Below are 22,910 nucleotides of genomic sequence, written 5' to 3' on the forward strand. Positions count from 1 at the left end.
TAAATATAAGGCATCTTCATTTACTGCAAGCATATACATGCTTATATGCTTCTATAAAAACCCAGGGAACAGTGTTCGTAATAAAGAGTATCGGTTTAAGACTTCCTTCACAAATTTCAGCTTCTGCACCGAGTTGGCAGAGTAACTCTGACTGAACTAATTCACAGTGAAAGCATGTGTAATGAAACTGAATAAAGCTGCCTCGTTCACTAAGAGTCTCAATTAATACGGCTTAAAGCTGAGGTGTGGGAGAACACTCAAGCAGCATGAAACTAAAACTTTTAAAAAGAGCTCAGATGTGTGTGTATACTGAGGGGAATGAGTGTTTGCCACTGTACGTGTATGTGTTGCAAACAGGCCAAAGGTAGGACAACCTGGCTAGCTGTAAATAAACCTACAACAATATTTAGCCCCCCACCAATTCTCAATTTGTGTGAGTAAACCTTATATGTGTGAACTTTATCATGATCTTCGTTAGGCCATCAAGAGAGTGGTCAGTTGACCTGCTAAGACTGCACACCCAGCTTCCAGCTCCAAGCGACTCAGTGACTTGTACCTTTAGTCAGCCCAGCTGGTCTGAGAAGCAGTTCAGTTTATTTAAAGGAAGTTAGTGGGATAAACAGCTGACTGCTCTTTAGCACATCTATTCTGGTTATGCCCTGTGTTGTAGAGCTTTTGGTCTAGTATGTTTCAGTTCTCTGAAATAGAGTCTGAGCCACCTAACCAATTTTTTAGAACCATGTATCTCAGTGGTCATTGTATGTTTGCAAGTAAAAACACCATAAAATAACAGACTACACTATGGCTGTCAAATGATTCAAATTATTATTTATGATTTTATTTTGTCTAGTTAATCGCAACTCATTACATTTGTCTTACTAGCTTTGACTGTAAAGACTTTTTGTTAGAATTATATAAGCAGACAATATTCGCTTCATAAGAATGTACTTACTACCTTCAATAATTCACCCTGAACATTAAAACTGTAAACTGCCTTCACCTTTTCTTCAACACTGATGTCCAGTGAGAGCAACAGTGGCCGCACATTCCAACTCCTCTGTGATTGCAGCTTCATGCTATGTTACGTCTTGCTTTGAGTGAAACTGTAGTTTTCCAGTTTGCTGTTGCTTTTCTTAGACTGTGAGGTTTGCAGGTTGTTGATTTATGCTTAGTTCTCCCTGAGCACTGTCCAGCATAGTCTGTGGAAAGGTGTCCTCCAGTGTTAATATTACTGTTATTACTGATTTGCCTACAGCAGCCCTGTGTTTTTCTTATAAATAATATTTTGTACACGACAAACTTTAGTGATAAATAAACTCAGGATAAGGCAGTAGTTGGAAATAGTTTTATCAAGAGAACCATCAACGGAAACTGCCGTTCCAGACAGGCTGGAACTATGGATGGTTCAAAGGGTCAAAAATGGAAAAATAAGTAAATTTGTGTCGTTAATAATTTAGCGCATTAACGCTTTAGTAACGCTTTAGTTTCATGTTTAACAACAGGCTGTAAAGGCTGGCATGGTTGTGGCTAAAAATGATAATCTTTTCAACTGAAAACCAACTTCTGCACCATGTCAGAGATGCTCCATATTACTACAACTGAGTGGTTGCACAGCTGTGACCCAGGAGCACAGAGAGTTTTAACTTGGTTTGTAAAATTTACTCTGTTCCTCCATCTTTTTGACTGTGTGTGTCTGAGCGTGTGAGACTGAATGCGAAGGTGAGGTCGTGTGTGTGAGTGTGTTACCTGTTGCAGCATTAGGGCCTGTTGCTGCTGGAGCAGAGCCTGCAGCTGTGGAGGGGAGAGAATCTGCTGCATCTGCTGAGGAGTGATCATCTGAGGGGTCATCATCGCCATGGACACTGGCACCTGGCCAATCACAGAGCAGAAAAGATGCTGAGCAAATTGAATTATTTTATCTGTGTCTGTATGTCGCTCATGCACACAATGACCATAAGAGAGTGAATAAGGTGGGTCTGTATTAATTAATGTTTTATTTCGCCTCTCTCTATCTCTTTCATACATCTAAAAGGAAAGCAATCTATTTTTAATAAGTGAACTCCAACTCTGCCATTCCTGAAGCGTGCACAACACAACTGTTCTGTTGACTCAAAAGCACAGCACACTGTCGCCATTGTAATAAACCTGGCCATTGTTCCAAAAAAGAAATAGAGAGAAAAAAGTACATATACATATATCACGGTGATCAAATTTTCTTTTGGCTATGAACTCTTATCTACTCAGAACTACTTCAATAAACATATTATTATGATGTGCTATCTAGAGAATCGAGTCTTTGGCAAAAATAACAAACAATCTGATAAGATCGTTATCATCAGGAAATGGCTTGCAACAGTCTGGAAAAGAGAGTGCAATTTGCCCGATGACAGCGAGGCGTTAAAAAGAGAGGAGTGATGCTTATCTTACTGCAAATATGCCGAGAGAGAGAGAGAGAGAGAGAGAGAGAGAGAGAGAGAGAGAGAGAGAGAGAAAAAGAGAGAGAGAGAGACAGACAACAAGAGAGAGGGAAAAAGAGAGAGACAGAAAGAAAAGAGAATGAGAAGAAAGAAGACAGAAAAACAAAGAGTAAAAGGGGAGAACAAGAAAATGAGAGAAAGATAAGAAGTGAGAGAGAGAGAAAGAGAGAGAGATGGAGACAAAAAGAAAAGATAGAAGTAGAGAAAAAGAAGGGAAGAAGGAACGAAAGAGAAAAGGAGAGAAAGAGACAAGGAGAGAAAAAGAAGGAAAGAGGGGAATGAAATGAAAGAGAGTGAAGGGAAGAAAAAGAGAAGAGAGAAAGAAAGAGAAAGAGAGAGATAAAAAGAGAGGGAGGGAGAGAAAGAGAGAAACAGAGTGACAGAAAGAGAAGAAAAGACAGAAAGAAAGACTGAGAAACAAAGAGTAACGGGAGAACAAGAAAACGAGAGAAAGATAAGAAGCGAAAGAGAGAGAGAGCGCGATAGAGAGTAAGACAGAGAAAAAAGACAGAAGAAGAGAAAAGAAGGGAAGAGGGAAAGAAAGAGAAAAAGAGACAAGGAGAGAGAAAGAAGAGAGATTAATATAATGAGAGAGAGTGAAGGGAAGAAAAAGATAGAAGACAGAAAGAAAGACAGAGAGAGAAAGAGACAGAGGCAGAGAGAATCAGAGTGAGAGAAAAAAAAAGAGAGAAAAGTACATACAAAGCTGCGATTTCGTAATTTGGAAAAGGCCCCAAAGGCATACCGCCTGGACGAGCTGACTGACCGCTTCAAGCCAGCGGACCTGGCCACACTGAGCGTTTGGGCAGCTTTTAGTTAGCGGACTAGCAGTTTCCTCCACCGCAGGCTGTGAACCACTTCCTCGAATACCAGCATCATTCACAAGAACACACGCACACACATAGCGCAGCTTAGCTGCTCCGTGGTGTCCCATTTATTTTCCTATTTACTGCTCAAGGGCCATAACTGATCATGTCTCTGCGACTGCTCAATAAAAATAAAGCTATTTACAGGCAATGGCTGCTTGAAGCCAGATATATGAGCCCGAATTACAATCCCTATAACACATACATTCATCAGCGTTTTCTTCACGAAGGAGGGACATAAAACAAAAAAAAAGACGGAAGAAAGCTGCGAGAACTTCCCAGCCCACTGCCGGTCCAAGATGACATTTGCATTCATTTGTTTTGAGACAACGCTTGAGTGCGCTTATTTTGAGCAGTCTATCTATTCAAAGCCTGAGGGGCATGTAAGGAGGAGTAGAAAGAGGGAGAGATAAAGAGAGAGGGAGAGAGAGAGAAAGAGAGAGAGAGTGAGAGAGAGGGAGAGAAAGAGCGCTGTCAGTGGCCAATTAAATCTGTAAAGGTCTGATTTGACTTTGTAAACAAGACTGGTGGTAAATACGAACACACTTGTTCTCTCTCTCCCTCTCTTTCTCCCTCCCTCGCTCACTCTATCTCTCTCATCCTGAGAAAAGGATAAAGTCTCTCTCGCTTGAAGCCGGAGGCGTGTGGTTATCAGTTGAGGAGCGCGAGCAGCGGGCCTTGTCCAATCCTTTATTGTAAACCGCCGTATCGTGATCAAACAAGCCATCCATAACCTAACACACTCAATCACGAAATCCCTCTAGTGGAGGGGAAAGAGGTGAGGAAGCACTGACAGAGACAAAGAGACAACATTACACACTCCCTTAGCCTGTGTGTATATGTCTGTCTGTGTGTATGTGTGGACGACACGCTTGGAGTGGAGATGCGACGCTGGATTGGATTGGCGTGAGTCATGCGGAGCCATTCTATCAGGCCCATGTTTGCCGTGGCAACTTCAGGCAAGTCCGGGCTTCACTGAGCGAAGATGATATCATATCTCTGATGGCGATGTCTGGCTGCTATTAAACGAAGGTTAAATATGATAAATGTGTTAAGTGCCAGGCCATTTTGATATACGGTTCCCTACAGGAGATCTGGCAGGCTACCTAAGTGAGTTCAGGCAAAAAGTTCAAGCAATCGAGAGCTCTCCAATTAGAGCTTCTGAATCAGAGGTGGTGGCTACGTGATATGCAGGTTTTTGCCTTATACCCACTAGTAAACCACTAAAGCTGGCAGTTCACTTCAAACGTTGTAAGAACTAAACAAAATCTGACAACAAGGTTGTAAGCGCACGTAAAGAGAACTACATCTCAGCATCGTTAAAAGACTTTGTGTAGAGGACCAATCACAGTCAGTGGAGATCTTCGGTGATTAGAAGCTCTGTACAAACTGTACTGCTGTGTTGTTTTGGCCAAAAAGATGTGGTTTTGCTTGAAAATGTCATTGTCTTCCAAAGTATACTGCTGGATTAAGATTTGGTATACTCACTTAAAGTTTCACTATTGCTGTATGTGCAATTCAGATGCAAGTATTTGCAGGGAACTTCACTTCTGAACTGTCATGAAAATTAATCTCCTTTTCTCTTCAAGAATTCGAAAAAATTAAAAACAAAATGTCACAAGAGTCACACAACTCTGTATGAGTGCTTGTATGGTTCTTTAGAGATCCTGGTAACGTTAATGTTGCCAACAGCTATTTTAATTAACCTAGTTGGAACTAAATTTGCCACACAGTGATTAGTAATCAAAAATGTACATATGTAAAAATAGTTAATGTTACAGTCATAGTACAACTGAAGTGAAATGACAGTATGGAGTTAATGTCAATAGGTTATATTTATGTAGTTTACGGTAGTTGCGATTTGTTAGATTTCAGCTTTTCGCTACTATCACATCAAGCATTTTAGCAGTTGGTTTTTACTAACTCACTAGCAAACCAAAACAACTGCAACATAACAGAGGGGGGGGGTGGTAAGCTAGTTACATATCCACTACTTCAGAACAGACTGCAACAGGGATGGGAAATACGACTGAAATATCACAATAGGATTCTTCGATATTTAATTTACCAAGATAACAGTAAATATTGTCATATTGCCCACCCCTAGACTGCACCAGTTAGTCAAAGAGTGAGAGTAGTGGAAAGTAGTGGAACAGAGACCGCACCGGGATAGGGTCTATTCAAACTGAGAAAGGTTCGTGGAACCAGGGTCGGGCTGGACGGCTGCATGCACACGTGTTTGTATGTATGTGCCAGCTCAGTTAAGCCGGGTAGGATGATATTCAGGTGGGGTGGGGGCGGGATTTGCTGTAGGATGCCAGGCGTTTGGCAGCGCGCCAATTTGCCGCTTGTCACCAGGGCTCGGCTCCCGAAACGCAACCCCATAATTAATCCCTCTTCCGCGTCCCATTCTCCGCCACCGACAACCCATACACTTTATTTTATACACACGTTCATTGACATTTCGGAGTTGCGGGCGTAATAATTACCGGAGTTATAACACCTTCCATTGCGGCAGCGGCGGCGGCCCTGACGGCCCGGCTGAATGCCGAGTTGTTAAGGTTTGACGCCGTTAATTGCCCCTATAATCTAATACCACAAAGGCGGGCCATTACGCGGCCGTGCAATTCGACACTGCGGTTTCGGGAGCTGCTGCGCGAAAACAAAAGCGTCGCCATTAGCCGCTTGACGGCTGCTGACAAAAGGCCGTGCACAATGCCGAATTATATTTTCATTCGGCTTTGTCTCACACCATAAATGATTTTCTCTCTCCTAGCCTCCCCCACCCCCCAATCCCTCCATCCCACCGCCTTTCATTTGGAGCTGAATGGGCCTTGTAATAGAGGAGACCAAAAAACCTCCAACCATTTGAAGTCAGGCATTTATTAAATGCATTTAATTCCCCCCCCCCATTTCTTTCTCTCCCTCTCTTTCCTTTTGCAGTGAATGTTATTTTAAAAAAATAAGAGAGAGGGAGAGAGACAGAGATGTATGCGAGATTAGCATAAGGCAGCGAGGGCCTAGGTGAGCATAATCAAGCTCCAATACTCCCTCTACTGTACTTGCTTTCAAAACAGAGACAAAAGGCATTGTCTCCACGTGTCATGAGGGAGAGAGATACGTACAGAGAGAGAGAGAGAGAAAGAAAGAGAGGGAGGCTTTAGAGGTGTATTGTTAGTTAGAGCATTAGCTTTCAGGAGGCTTTCAGCAGCAGTACTACACACAGGCCTTGGCCAAAGCCTTTGAAACACAGGCCAAGCCCTCAGGGAGAGTAGAGCACCTCTTGATCCACAAGCACACAAAAACACGCCTTTCTTTCACTGCCTTACTTGCTCGCTCATTCACTCACTCACTTTCTCCAACCGCCTGTTTCAGTGTGTGCGCACTCAGCATTTTATGTCTGAGTCTGCAGGCTGGCAGCACCCACAAGGAAAGGACAGGATCAGGCCATCCTCTAGTGTGTTCTGAATTCCTGCATTAGCTAGTAAATAAGTAAAGTACATTAAGTAAATAAAAACAGGGACTGTGTTTGTGTGCAATTATACTCACTCATTGGTGGACTACTAATTATTCAGTTTAACTGGTCCACTTATCTTATAGGTGCACTTTACAGTTCTACAATTACAGACTGTAGAGCAGAGAGAGAGAGAGAGAGAGAGAGAGATACCAGAGTTTTGTGAATTCTAGGCATATATTTGTGCCAGTGAGTGTGTGTGCTTGTGTGTGTGTTTGATACCCCCCACCACCCCCACCAAAGCCGTCTCCATGAGCATCTGAAATTGTCTCTTAATGAGGCAGTGCCTGTGGCACCTCTGCAGCGTCCCACTGCCATTAAGATTCACCAGCACTGTCCACACATACCACTCTACTGACAGAGGTCAACTCCTACAGAGAGACAGAGAGAGAGAGAGAGAGAGAGAGAGAGAGAGAGAGAGAGAGAAGAGTAGAGAATAGAGAAGGGAGAGAAAGAAGAGTGGAAAAAAGTGAAGCAGAGAAATAGACAAAAGGAAAGATAGTAAGAAAAGAAAGAAGTAGATAGTAGAGAGAGGAAAGAACGAAGAGGGTGAGAGAGAAAGAAGAGAGAGTAGGAGAGAAAGGAAAAGAGAGCTAGAGAGAAAAGAGTAGAAAGTAGAGAAAGAAGGAGAGAACGAAAGGAGAGCCAGAGAGAGAAGGGAAGAAAGGGGAATGGAGAGAGAGAAGAGAAAAAATGAGACAGAAAAACAGAAAGACAAAACAGAGAGGGAGAGACAGAGAATAGAGAGAAAAAAATAAGAGAAAGGGGAAGAAAGTGAAAGAAATAAGAGCAGAGAATAGAGATGAACAGAAAGAACAGTTAGAGGGCGAGAGGAGACAGAAACAGAGATGGAGAGAAAGAAAAGTGAGAAAGAAAGAGGACAGGAAGAAAGAGGGGAGGAGAGAAAGGGGAGAAATACAAATGGAGAAAAGAATAAACAATAGAGCTAAGTGACAGAAAGTGAGAGAAAGGGACCGAGAGAGAGAGAGAAAGAAAGGGACAGACAGAGAGAGAGAATGAATGACAGAGAGAGAGAGAGAGAGAGAGAGAGAGAGAGAGAATGGAACTGAGAGAGAGAAGGATAGAGAAAATGCAAAAGAGGTAGACAGAGAGAGAGACAGAGAGAGACAGAGAAAGAGAGAGAGAGACAGAGAAAAGAGAAAGACACGGAGAGAAAGAAGACAGAGAGAGAGACAGAAGGATAGATAGAGAAAATAAGAAGGAGGTAAACAGAGAAAGAGACAGAGACAGAGAGAAAGAGAGAAAAAGAGAGAGAGACGGAGAGAAAGATGAAAGACACAGAGAGAAAGAGACAGAGACGGAGGGAGAGAGAGAGAGAGAAAGAGAGTACAGCAGCAGGGGAGATGGGCATTTGCAGAGAGCGAGGAACAGTAATTAGAGGAGCTGTTTGAAGAGCAAGTTTAACTGATTAACAAAGGGAGGAGAGTGGAAACGAGGGAGCGAGGGAAGGAAAGAGAAAGAGAGAAAGGGAGGGCAGGGGAGAGAGCGAGAGAGAAGAAGAAGAGTGATGCGTCCCAGAGGGTCATAAAGGAAGAAGTGGAGATGTAACCCGCATTTCAATGAGTTCTAATCTCATCCTTTTTTTTTTCGCGCCCTTGATGAATCGCGATTCTTCATACCGACCCATTCTACTCTTATTAATCAAGGCACAAGGACAATGATGCAAAGCTCCCGCGACCCCACCGAGCTGGACACTACGTCCAGATCCCACTGTGGCATGCTTTTATATGGGGGTCAAACTCCGAACAAGAGAATTTCCTGCCCAGTACATTTTAATACATCACTCCTCAGCACAATGCGCTGTCCGAGTGCCAAACGCTTCATTTTCATTAAGCTAAAAACCGACCCGCTCTTAAAAGCGAGAATTCTGATCGTCGTCCATCCACGCTACTGCACTCTATTATATTCCATTACTGTAAATGTATGCAGCTTCATAATGCCTGTCCACAAATTATAATCCGCGCCACCCTAATGAAGCGACCACTCAAATTATTAGGCATTTAGGAATGGATTCGGCTACTTCAGGTTCAGAGTAAATTTAAAAAAAAAGAGCAGGGTTGTGCTGGACTGAGTAGTTGGTGATGAATCGTTAAGAAAGATTCATGACTTGCTGGAAAAAACAATCACTAAAATGTCTTTTGTTAAAGGGGAATTCCACGACTTTTCAAAACGTCTGCATAATTAAATGGTTAAGAAGTAAACAAAGTCGTTGAGAGTGGTTTAATGTAAAAAGATCCACTCTAGACAAACTAAGTCAGAATTGTTCACAGTGGTGGTAATAGGACCCAGACGTCTGATGCGTTTAAAACCTCTAAAACAGGCGTATTATTGACTGGTTATTTTGGATAGTAAACAAAATGGCTATATTTGTTTGCACACATCACAATCCCTGGTTTCTATAGCCACCACCGTAAAAAAATCAAGAGGATGAGTTTGTTTTGGCTTTATGTCTCATTGATTGAATTATGTATATTTTTAAAAATGTGCATACACATACACGTGGAATTTTCTTTAAAACGATAAATATTATGTATTACACATGTATTGCTATAGCTGTACTGGTGTCACACAACAATACTGATTCAAGTTTTAGCAGTATTGATAGATCAAAAGTTAGTTAACAGTGTGTCGTTTGCTGAGAGCTTTTGATTGTTTTAAAACATTCAAAATATATACAAAACACTAAAGGACTTTTGTGGAAATCTAGTTTCTTTTGGTTAATGTTTAGAACAAGGTTCACTTGGGCGTCATTTTAGGAGAAGCAGAACATATAACATGGACCAAACTGTCCACTCATAACCAGCTATGTCAGGTTTGTAGGCCTTCGTTTAGTAAAGAATACCAATCCTCAGAAAGCATGAGGTCACTGACGTGATTACAGGGCTCATATGATGTCACAAAAATCTTTACATTTACATCTATCTGCCTATTCACATTTACAAAAGTCCACCTACAGCAGTTTATACTGAAGTTGTAGTGTTACAGCTTGGCCTGCTTTTGGAAAGAGGCAGCCAATCAGAATGGCTCATTTACATATACTAGTCTTAAAGGCACAGTAACAAAAACAGCCCGTTTAATTAAAAGGGACACAAAGAGGCTGGAAAAAGGTCATGTAAAGATGAATTAAGCCAGTTGCACTATGTACATAACTTGACATCACATCTGAGCTGACTTCACATGAAATCTGATAATACTGTAATAAATTTTAGCAATACAGCCCAGCTGACATTTGGTAGAAATTACCAATGTGAAACCAATGAAGCTTCGAAATAACATCATCAACAAAAATCTTTTGAAGCAAATTTAACATAGGACTCACTAAGTAGCTGAATGGAGAATTTACTGGTAAACCCTTGCAGATAATGCCTTGCAGATAATGCTTTTCTTTCTTGCCTCTCTTTATTAGAATTTGGGGGAAAAAAATAGGTGCAGTGAGCAACGGTGTGAGGACCGAGGGATGGGGAGAGTCGTTCTCTTCAGAAAAGGTCAGCTAGGCGGTAATGAGCGGTACACTAAATTATGGTATTTAAATAAATGGATGATGAATACATCTCCATTCTCTAGAGGTTTCTCTGCCATTCCACATTACGGGGTAATTATCACACGTAGGGCTGTGGTGCATACACACATACACACATGCGCATCCACACACGCAGAGACACACACACACACACACAATCAAGAGAGGGAGGGAAGGAGAAGGAAGGGAGGGGGAGAAAGCCAGCAGCTAGCGCGCATAAAAACATGCGCCTAAACTTTGAACAGACGTGGCGAATCAGCTCCATAAAGCCGTAATTGGGACTGGCTGAGTTCTTGAAAGGTTTTTTATTGCTGGAGAGGAATAATATACTCGTCCATATAAAGAGGGGGGAAAATCTGATAAATGGCGCTTAAAGTTGGTGAATTTAGAGAAGGCCATGAAGGTCTAGTGCTTTAAAGACTGCGGGAGAACTGCGCCTAGACATCCAGCAAGAATTATGACATGAAGCACGTTTAAAGGAATACTCCAGCGTTTTGCAACCTAATCTCTATTTGCCACATCTGTACAGTCGATTAAACAATAAACAAAAACACATTTCTCTGTGCTTTGAAAAGGAGCAGAAAACTTTCAACTAAAAACTTGCTCATAGTAGAAGTTAAAGTGCAGGTGCTGAAGCAAATGCTCATTGATTTCCATTACAGACCCTGCCTATTGTCTTCTATTGTATGTTTTAAGTCAACAGTTTTTTTTCTTTCCTAAGTATAGTAGAGGGGAACCCTCAGGGCCTTCTAGGCCTCCAGAAAAGGCCTAATAATTCCTGTGAAATAAAAAAAAAACACGTCTGTAGTTTTTCTTTAATAGAATCATTAAGCTCATTGTATAAGCTACAAGTGTTGTAGTACTTGGCATTCTTAAATCACCCAATTAAAAATGATTCAACCAGGATTTTCTCAGTGGTATCTAGGTAGATACAGCCATGTTAGCTCTCAGATTGGTTAGGACTTCAGGAGCTGAACCGCAGACTAGTGATGAACTGACCAATAAACCAATCACACTTTGATTGCCAACAGGTGCAATTATAGAAGTCCTAGAGATGTCACTTGCCAAAATAGTAACATGAAATATATGTTGATATGGCTTTTATAAATTAATATGAAATATACATTAAAATCTCTTTTACAAGTTTTAGATAAACCTGGAATGTCTTTTATAAGATTTTAATATTTGTGTCTAATCCAGAATAGCCATACATTTTTCACATGAACCTCCATTAGCTTCATGCTAACATAGTTCTACTTCCATAGTGGTGCTAACAGAAGTTAGAATAAATCACAGAAGTATTTTTTTCTCGCTTTTTTGATTCAGTTTTGAGATTTATGACCCAAACTGATGGGCCACAAAAAGTCACATTTCACAAGTGAAGTACAGGGAAATCACTGCTCATGGTAATCAACTGTATGCTGCAGATTAGAGATTAGTTTGCAAAAATTAGGTTGCTGGAATATTACTTTAAGTTACTAGTGCATGCCAACTCATATTGTAAAGTCGAAACAGAAGTGTAGTCATCTACCTGTAAAACCTTAGCTGATATATGCTTGCGCACACACACATTCACACAAGCAGGTTGTTTCACGCAGCAGAGACAGACTGTCAGATAGTGGTGAGAAAATGAACACAACTGTCCCTCTGTGGCACGCTCCGTAGCAAGAGGATGAATTTACTGCCAGAGTAATTCTCCCTGATGCATGCGGCTTTAACAAGCCCCTGAGCCCGCCTGCTACTGCTGCAGTCACTGTGTCTGTGTGGTGTGTGTGTGTGGCTCTGAAATAGAGAGCGATGGGGGAGAAAGGAACATATAATCAAAATATAAACAGCACACTCCATCTAAATGATCTGTCTTCAAGCTCACCAGCAGTGCCTAGGGACCTGGGAGTGGGGCAGATAATTGAAAAAATGACAAGGAGATAGCTGAAGAAGTAGCGCACACACACACACACACACACACACACACCTCAGCGCCGCGCACTAGGTACAACATCCCAGTGCTGTTTATCCCTGTCAGAAAGAATTACCCACCTCACTGAGGGAGGAGTGGACGGCCTACACACACCCACATGTACGTATACTTGTTTTTATGCAATGTCAGGACATTGGGTCATTCATATGTCCAACATGTATTATGTATTAGACATGGGCAATATGTTGATTTGTACTGTTACTGTGAATAATATATTTAGGACATCTAAACACTAATCAACTGTGTCATTAAAAAGATAAATATAATTAGTTATAATTAATTATAATTACTAGATGTAAGTAAATACTAGCGTCTATAAGCATCAATATGTTCAAGATGTCTGCAGTATTTAAGGTCTCTAAAAGCTACCTTACAGAAATATACTACGTGAAATAGTTACAAATATGCTGCCTGATGTAGAAACATTGTTTTCCGATCGTTTTGAGGTAAGTTTTTGGCCTAAAATGTATTTTTTAAAAGGACATTCATGGTGGAGAGGTACATGCAGGGAGTAGTAAGGCTCCCCAAAAAAAACCTGTTTCTTCAGATTTATTGCTATTTTACTATCATCAGCATTACATATAAAAACTAAGTAGACATGCATATGTATACTGGTCATTTTGGATAGTAAATAAAATGGCTATATTTGTGTTGTAGACATTGTGACCCCTATTTCCTATCACTACCACTGTAAAGAAATCTGAGTAGGTATGTTTTTCCCCTTGAGCACTTTTTTTGTCCTTTCAGTTTTAACCAGTGAAATGTGTAGCCTTTGTAAAATGTCCTCACGTTGTAGATTTTTCTCTGGTTTTCCTGCAATGTGAGAACATGTTTTGTCCTGGCAATGTATGAAAACAAATACACACATACACACACACACACACTTCACTCACTTTTTGTCTCCTTCACTACTAGTCACTCACTCTCTTGCACCCCTTCGCTCTCTGTCTTTCTGCAGGGTACCTGTGCTTTTTGCTCATAGGCATTATGATCTGTTTATTCACGCTGGTTCTCATCAGCCTCCTCTCGGTGGGCTCTAGCCGGTAAACAAGCCGTCACATCTCATTTACACAGCCTGCCGTTACTGCGCTGTGCTAAGGAATACCAACTACCAGGGCCAGAGGTGAGGAGAAGAGAGAGGCCAGAGGAGGGGGGCACTGAGGCCCACTTGAATAGGCTGGAGGGGGGAGTGGTAGTGGGGTGATGGTTGGGGGGAGGGAGGGGGGGGGTGCATGGTGGTGTAAAGAGTGAGCAACAGGACACTGTAAGCCTGCAGTTTTTATCTTGTGATTTGCAGGTGCACAGTTGAGTTGGGTGCAGTAATTTCAATACACAGATATGTGATATTAGTACTGGTTAACTTAAATGGATCTAAAAAGAACGGCATGTGTAGTTCAGAATAAAAAATGAAATAAATTCTGTATCATTTGCTGATCACTGTGCTGAAGGTACGACCACCAAAAATGTTGAGACACAAGCAGCTGCTATCATGTTTTATGTTAAATCAAATGGAGATGTCTCAGATATACTCAGATACTTCAGAAATCTATGCAGATCTATGTACTAGTGCCTGAACCACCTTAGAAATGACCCTCAACATTTATCTCACAACCCTGTACAGAACACATATTCTTTGCTGTTAGCATAGCATTTGTGACACCAACATATTTGAGGAATTTTTCAACTTAACCTCCATCTCCCATATGGCTATTTTACCATCAATATTTTTATATTTAGATTTTTAATGTAATTAATATTTTTAATTTGATCATTATGAGTTTACCTGCACTTACACTGTGTTCACATGGTTTCAGAAACTGCATCTAACATGCTCCCCCCACCCACCTCCCCTTTACCTAACACTAACGCAGCTTATCTAGCCAATCAAGGACTTCTGAAGAAGTTAATAATCTGAAGCAGATGTGACAAACTGTGGTTGGAACTAGCAGGTAGAGAGTAGACTGAAAAATGCTGGGGTATTCCTTTAAGAGAGAAGACCAAAATACCAGCATTGTACCACTGAAAAAATCCACCTCCCCCTAATCCTCAAAAAAGGCCAAAAGGTCACATTGCTCAGGTGCAACCGATGAGGGAGGCCCAAGCAGGTCAGTGAGAAAGAAGGGGGAGCATTTAAACCACCATACCGCCACCTTCAAACAGGCTGGAAGATATTAGGCAGCTTGTGGAGAGTGAAGGGTCTCTATTGAGTGGGGACACGCTGCTGAAGAGGGCTGTCATGTTAATAACGGCTGTGATGAAAGGCTCCAGGGACCAGGTGGATCCATAATACAAAAAAAAGACCCAGACAAAATCAGGCATGATGCATACAGTCCTGCATCTTTTTAGAAACGACTCCCTATCTCTACAGTAGGTGAGTTGATAAATATTGTGATACTGACCTCAGCAATACTGATATTGCAGACGGCTACAGTATGCAAATAAACTCTTTACCAGATTATTTTATTATTAAATGTGTACTATGAGCATCATAGATCCAGATAAGCTTCTTTAGGTGTTTTGATCAATCAAGTAATTCACATGACCATCACAATAATCTTAATGAGTGTAAAGAACTTTTCAAATAATTTATACATACTGTAATGATTCTCAGAGGAACCCTTAAGTTGGTAACAAACTCTTACACTATGTGAAGGTTCTTTGAACCTTTAAAAGGTTCTTAAGGAAACCAAAAGTGGTTGTTCTATGCATGAACACCCCTGTTCTACGGAATCACTCAAAGAACCATTTGTGACCTTTTTTCTGAGTGGTTGGTATAGTATGGTAGTTAACACCAAAAAGAGTCACTGGGGCTCCTAACACTACATTTGCCTACATCTGTAATATGATTAAAATTGTAAGTTGCTTTGGAAAAAAGCATCCGCCATAAATTTAAGGGTGTGGGGATTTTTTATGGGTAATTCTTGAGTTCTTTATCAAATGTTACAATATGTATTGCAAAAAAAGCTTAAAACACTGCAATCTGACTATCCCCCCTACATTTTTTTGGGTCCAATTTTTTTGAGGGTGTGTCTATGTTTAATAGTGCTTTAGGCAGGGTAAGCAGAGCCACAGTAAGTAATGAGAGCCAGTCGCTGGGGGCTTTTGGGCTGTCACTTGCTTTACTCACGGCCAGTCCAAAGCAACCTCGGCCAGCACAGTGCCCAGGGAGCACTTTTTCGACAGCGTTTGGACAAATGAAAAAGCAACGTTGTGCGAATGCCCCGAGCAGAGCAAGTTCAAGTGGAAAATCCGCCCCCCCCCACTCCCCTTTTCCACCTCCTCCTCCAACACCCCCCCCCTCCTTCTTCCATTAGGCTCCTGCTTTTCTGCGCTCGTCTCACACACACACACACAGACACACACACACATCCACACCCTCATGCCTCTATCTAACGCCCCACTGCCCCAGAATAAAAATGACAACAAATTTCCAGTAGAACACAAGAGAGAGGCTGACGGTAGCGGGGGGAAGTATAAAAGCCCATTATCGACTGGCCTTCATTGCTCGTTTCACTCATGTTTCACTTCAAAAAATGGAACTTTCACACTCGGCTGCTCCGAAACCCAAACTCCGAAACGGCCGGCCACTGCTTGCCCTGGACATTTCTTCTCCCTCCTCCATGGCTCCCTCTCTCTCTCTGTCTCTCTCTCTTTCATTCCATCAGTCTTTTTCTACAATTCCCTCCCCTCTCTCTTCACACCAAAGAAAACGAAAAAGTTCCAACTAAGCAGTTCCACTTAATGGACAAAAAACCGAATCGTTCCTGAAAGCCAGAGTTCAAGGGAAAAGCGTCCACGTCCAATGCGGATGTCTTTTTTTTTTTTTGATCAGAGGTTTCGATGAGAGTGTGTGTGTGTGCTGGAAAGAAATGCGGCTGAAGAACACTTCACATGACCTGCGCTAAAGCGGACATCTCCATAACAAAACCACGGCGTGAGAAAGAAAAAGAAAAACATGAAGCACCAGATACTTGGCGAGGTTAAAGTACTTTGAAAGTTTTAGCGTGTTAGCGACGCTATAGGAAAGGAACACAGCATGCTTGACCGGAGGAAGAGAAGTGAGTGATTATGTGAAAGAGAAAAAGAGAGTGAGGGAAGGAGAAGAAGAGAGAGGCGTGCCAGCTGGAGACACACATCTCTCCATCAGCTCATTTAAATGTGGCACTCTGTGTGCACAATGGAGCGGTGGCGACGCAGCCTCTCTGTTAGTGCGCAGGAGAAGGAAACTAATTAGCATGTCTCTAATGAGTCTTTTCATTTTTTTAATTAAACGAGGTCCTCAATAATACATGAAAAGAGGACACTTTTCCCCCCTTTTCAATTACCAATGGATATGTGGCTAGAGCCACGTGTGTGTGTTTTTCTGTGGGTGTATATATATATATATATATATATATATATATATATATATATATATATATATATGCGGTGAGTATGCATTAACGTGTGTGTGTGGTCTATTCCTGCCAAGTGAGTTTGTATGCCCCTGGCACACGCCACTGCCCCCACACAAAATTATACTTTTGGCGAAACCTGATCTCACCCAGACGGGAAAGGTTGAAATAAATAAATAAATAAGTTGTAAATTTGGGTTATCAATTAACTAAAATAATTAATTGTGATTAATAGTATTATTTTTATTTAGGTAATCCTGATGAATCAAATTGACTTGCTGAAATTTGACCCTAAAGATAGATTTTTCCATTTACAGAGTAGTGTATTGTAGTTACAGCTACACGAGTGGAAAAAATAAGCGACAGTATATCTTTTACCATTCAATAACATTATTTTAATCATTTAAATGCAGGGGTCACATGAACCTTAATATTAAAAATCATGTGATCGCAGAGTGAGAAGGATGAAAGCAGTTTCCAATTTTCATCACTGACATCCAGTGAGAGTAACAGAGGTTGCATGTTCCAGCGCAATTCTAGCCCTCTCACTTTCATTATGTTACGTTCTGTATTGTTCTAAGGTGCTTTTGTTAGTTTATGGGCTGCTCATTTGGCCACAGTTTTACAGTGAGCACTGTCCTCTAGCTAGTGTCTCCTTCAGTGGTAACATTACTGGTATTGCCAGTATCAGTGGAGTGATTTGGTAGTAAATAATGTTTCAGATTTAATGTTCTTCAGTGATAAACAAATTTACTGCATTGTAGTAGCCAAAAATAACTTTAGTACAGCACTCAATGGAACTGACATTTAAAAGCTTGTCATGAGAACTTGAATGAGAGGGCTAAAGTCACGGAGTGGACAAGGAGGTGGGCTTCAAATTAGACTATTTTAGACAGTTTACTAAATTCATTGAGTTAACATATTATTAACGCATTAACTTTGACACAAAAAATTGTAAAAATGTGAAAATATAACAAAATATTATCATAGATGTAATCAACCCAAATTTTGACCAAAATTTAAAAAAGCACCTCAATAATCTAACATTAAATTCTAGCCTAAGGCAGACTCATGAGCTAAATAATAGCATTAACTGTGCTGATCCAGGGCATCAAAAACAACAATTCAGCTCAGCAGCGCTAATCTGAGGTCCACAGAACTTCCCAAATAAAGGAAAGAAAAGAGAAGAGGAAAAAAAGTAGCAGAGCACACAGGGAGGAGCCTGTCGGTCATGGCCAAAGATCTTCTGGTGCGTTCAGACAAAAGGCTGCCTAATGTAACTTCTGTCTCCTTTGGAAAAGAAGAAGGGAGAAGAAAAAAATTCTAATTATCAGGCAGCAAAAAGATTATTATTCGTTAGGCTCCATTTGCATCTCTGAAAAGGGCTCCGCTAGGAGTTAACCCAAGCGGCAGCCATTTTCTGGCCGGTTCTCGCGAAGCTGTCTGTCATTGCGTCCTTCTTGCCCGCACCTTTCTCAAATGGCTGGATCTGACGACTTTCACACTTTGCCCTTACCACCGCTGGATGATTGCTTCAATTAGAGGGCCCAAAACCCACTGAAGAAATTCAGAAACCTTACAAAAATGATTTTTCGAATAAAGACTGAGAGTTAACGCCAGACTCCAGTGGTGAGCTACCAGTCTGCTGAAGCCCTCTATGTTGAGTCCTGTGAACTGTTTCCAAGCAGGAGTCGACTCTTCAATCTTATCAGTGAAGTTAAAACAAGCATTGTAAAAGGTTTATGTAAAGATGCTAGTCAAAATAGATTTAATTTTTTTCTGTTTTGGACAGAATTTTGTTGAGCTGGGGTAAGTTTCAGACTCAAAACTTGATGTGGTTAGAGCTCAGACCAAAATTTCAGGCTCGATTAAAGCTCTACCGGCCAGTAAACCCATGCATTACACCTACACATAAGGTAGAAACACAACTGTATAATGCAGAGGGCCTCTCTTGGTCTTGGAGAACCAATACCCTACACAGAGGCATTTTCCCTATATTAACTCTGAGCTAAAGAAAGCCTTGTTAATTTGCTGATTAGTTGGACCAGGTGTGGAAGGGAGCAATGGAAGACCAGGACTGAGAAAAACTAAACTGATGAAATAGCATGATATATTCTGTAGATAAATGCAATAAATTAATATAGATCAGTGATCTCCAAACCTGGTCATGGAGATCCACCTGATTCCAACTGCAATATGTCACACCTGCTTCAGCTAATTAACTTCTTCAGAAGTTGGTTGGCAGAAATAGAGGCATCAAAGATCTGTAAGGGGGAGGCAGTATATCAGACGCAGATTGAATCTAAACTCTAAAGGAAAGCAGATCTCCAGGAGGAGCGTTGGTGACACAGACTGATACAGACAATAACTTGTATATTTATGGTACTGTGCAACAGTCAGAGACCACCCTTCATTTATTTAATTTTCAGTAAAAAAGAAGGACAATAAGTGTAAGTTATTAATTTTCAAGAGGTGTGTAGTGGGTAGCGCTACAAGAGCGCAGCAAGAAGGGCCTGGGTTCGGTTCCCCAGTTGGGCGATCAGGGTCCTTTCTGTATGGAGTTTTCATGTTCTCCAAAGATATGCAAGTCAGGCCAACCTGACATGCTAAACTGCCCCTAGGCGTGGATGTATATATCTGTCTGTCTGTCTGTCCTTCGACGGACTGGCGACCTGTCCAGGGTGTTTCCCGCCCTCCGCCCAATGATTGCTGGGATGGGCTCCAGCACCCCTGCGACTCAGAAGGATAAGCGGTTTAGAAAGTGCGTGTGTGTGTGTGTGTGTGTGTGTATTTCTGAGGACTTTAGATATAAAATAATACATCTAAATAAGAAAAGATAAAGTGAAAAAAAAAGTGAAATCCACAGCTGTTCCTGTCCATCCTTCCACTGTGAGAAGACAACTCAACGCTATGTGTCTGAAAGGATGTGTAGCTGTCAAGAAGCCAGAAAAAAAGGAAAGAAGTACAAAAAATAGAAGCTGATGGTGCTCTGAAACAATGGACTGGCCACCCCAGACCTCAACATCAATGAATGTGTTTGGTAAGGACTGAGCTTTGGAGGAGTGTAAAAATATCCCTGCAGATTTCTCCAAATTCTCCCAAAAAGAATGGAAGCTGTAATAAAGGCAAAAGGCAAAACATTGAACATTCTGGAATTATATTTAGTTGTTGAGTTGTTGTTCTTGTTGTGTAATTTTCTGTTAAATACATGTTCTCATTTTTTTCCTTGAACCTGAAAAATTAACACCTTGTAATTAACACCTTGTAATGGCAATTTGACTGAGAATCAAGTAATTGAGAGAGCACTCCCTGACTTTTTCACAGTACTGTAGGTGTACATGTGTGAGAGTGTACATTGCCATTATGAGCTACTGAGATGATATTTAGATGCTGTAATCATTTGCCAGCTGACAGAACTGTGTGAAGGCCTAAAGAACTACAGTTATCTTTTAATGTGTACAGCTTTGGAACTAATTAATCTAATGAGAAGTTAAACATTCTCTAAAATCCACATCAGCTGCCCACAGATCTATCATTCTGACGAATGTGTGCTCTACATGCTCATACACACACTTTTACACACACACACACACACACACGCTGACACGGGTCTGGTAAAAATGTCCGCGTTTTCCCCCTTCCTGACTTTTCCTCAACTCGACACGCCTGCTGTAGCAAACTCCGGCCTAGAGTTCAATCTAATTAGTGTGGTTTGTTAATTAAATGAGCGCGGCACTAACGAGGTAACCTGCTGTTCCTTGATAATGTTAATTACCCTGAAGGGAAAACCTCTCAACACGGCCATTTAAACTGTCAGCCCACATTCGCCGCTGGATTATTGATGATTTGAAAAATTCAGGCCTGTTCTTACGCACTCCTTCCATCACTCACTCACTCTCTGCCCGCCCATTCTTCCCCTCACACGCCTTATTGACCGCTTCCTCCTGCCTTTCCTGCCCCAGAGTAAAGGTGGTCTACCTCTCGCTCCGCTGCTTACACCCCACTCTCTCTCTCTTGCTTTCTCGCTCACTGGTTCTTTACCTTGCTCTCTCTCTTTGTCACATTCTCTCTCTCTCTTTCTTACTCTGCCTTTCTCTCTCTTTTTCTACTATGCTTGCTCTCTTTCTCTACCTCGTTCTGTTTTTACCTTACTTGTTCTGTTTCTCTCTCACTCTACCTTGTTTGCACTCTCTATTTTCTCTATTTCTCTACTTTGACGTCTTGCTCACTTTTTCTTTACCTTGTTTTCTCTCTCTCTCTACTTGGCATGCTCTCTCTTACTCTACCTTTCTTTCTTTTTACCTTGCTCACTCTGTCTTTTTGTCACTTTACTGTGCTCTGTCTCTTTCTCGACCTTTCTCTCTCTTTGCACCTTGCTTACTCGGTCCCCTTTTCTACACTGCACTCTCTCCCAAGCTTTCTTTCTTTTTCTGTTTTTCTACCTTGCTCTCTCCCTCTCTCCTCTTTCTTCCTCTCTTTCTCTACCATGCTTGCTCTCTCTCTGTCTCCCTCTTTCTCTCTGTCTCTCTTTCAGCATCAATAGTATTTACTTCCATAGCTCTGTGTATCTGCATGCCAGTTTGTGTTAGCCTCACAGCCTTCTTTGTGAGTGTGTGTGTGTGTGTGCGTGATGAGAAAGAGTAGACATGGTTCATGACTGTGATATCAAAGCCTCTTTCTCTACTTCTGTGTGTGTGCTGCCTCTCTGCACTATTTTTCTACAGAAGGCCTACAGTTATCACTGTTGGCCCAATTTAATATGGCAGGTGTGGAGACTGGATTGTTCTGCTGGAGTAGGAATTAACACACAGACACACACACACACACACACACACACACACACACACACTTGAGCACACTTACACACTCTGCAAACATCAGACCCCACAGCAGATACCAGCTTACTAAAACAAAACTGTTAAAACTAAACTGTATCAATTCATTTTTGCCACTGTGACAACTCACAGTGCAGTTCATTTAGCACAAATACAGTCGGACAGCAAGCTGAGAAAAGCATACAAGTTTCTTAGAAAACTGGACATACAAGGAACAGTTTATAAGTAAACAGGTAAAATGTGACATCGGGACAGCACTTGACCGGTTGGGCAAGTTCATGTTGGTGGTGGGGGGGGGACGCAATGTGTTAACAGAACAATGTAACTGAGGCCAAACTCAGTTCACTTGAATGTTTAAACCCTCGCCATGCAAAAATGATCCTCATTTACGCAAAAAAACAAATGGTATTATTTATTTACAAATTACGTCAGAGCGAGACGCACATTAAAACGTTGGAGAAGCGTGAATATGAAGCAAGGTGCGTCCGCAGCTTCATTCCCTCATGGAAAGCAAATGCTAATGCTAAGTTTACTGACAACTTTAACGTGAATGTATTTTTAATAAAACAGAAATATATATAAGCACACCATGATATATATAAAGTATAACAGCACAACAGAGTACAAATTATAATACTGTCACTGTCATAACAAAACTTCATATTTCCAAAATGTACCTTGATGCAACAAGATATTTTAGGCCTTTTCTGTTGGTCCAGTCATCATGAAATATTCACAAAATGGAGAGTTGACATCATCATGGTGTAAAAAATAAAAATGGGAAGTTATGAGGGTTTGCTATGGCAGCAACAAAATGTTGTCTTAAACTACATTTAACTAATATATTAAAACATCACAGTGGGACAGTGAGCAAATATGTGGGCTCTACCACTAACACAGACAGATCTCTCTGTTACTTTACTTTTGTGTGTGTTTGTGTGTGTGTGTGTGGAATGGGGGATGGGGGCGTCAGGTGGTAGGGGATACTGCACTCCAGCTAACCTCACACTCACAGAGGGAACTGTGTTTGGACTCCACACAGTCCAGTGCACAGCTCTTCACTACAAAGAGATACATTCATCTGACTGCTTTCTAATACTGTACAGAGGGAGACAGAGAGAGAGAGAGAGAGAGAGAGAGAGAGAGAGAGAGAGAGAGAGACAGACAGAGAGACAGACAGAGAGCAAAGGAAAGTTGGAGAGAGAAAGAAAGAAAGAGGGAGAGAAAAGGAAAAAGACAGTAAAAGAGAGAGAGAAAGAGAGAGATGGGGCAGAGAAAGATGGGAAGAGAAAGAAACTGAAAGAG

The 22,910-nt window shown here is 41.3% G+C and overlaps 1 protein-coding gene across 4 annotated transcripts in view; it reads right to left on the bottom strand.

Annotated features, from left to right (window-relative positions):
• The window catches only part of foxp4 (forkhead box P4), a 169,918-nt gene that overhangs the window by 67,037 nt on the left and 79,971 nt on the right, over nucleotides 1-22,910 (bottom strand). For all 4 annotated transcript variants that reach the window (XM_036559387.1, XM_036559388.1, XM_036559390.1 and 1 more), the window contains exon 4: nucleotides 1,747-1,869. In XM_036559387.1, the coding sequence (XP_036415280.1) occupies nucleotides 1,747-1,869 (123 nt within the window). The remainder of the gene's footprint in view (nucleotides 1-1,746; nucleotides 1,870-22,910) is intronic.

This window comes from Colossoma macropomum, unplaced genomic scaffold, assembly GCF_904425465.1.
Source record: "Colossoma macropomum unplaced genomic scaffold, Colossoma_macropomum, whole genome shotgun sequence".
Taxonomy (NCBI): Eukaryota; Metazoa; Chordata; class Actinopteri; order Characiformes; family Serrasalmidae; genus Colossoma; species Colossoma macropomum.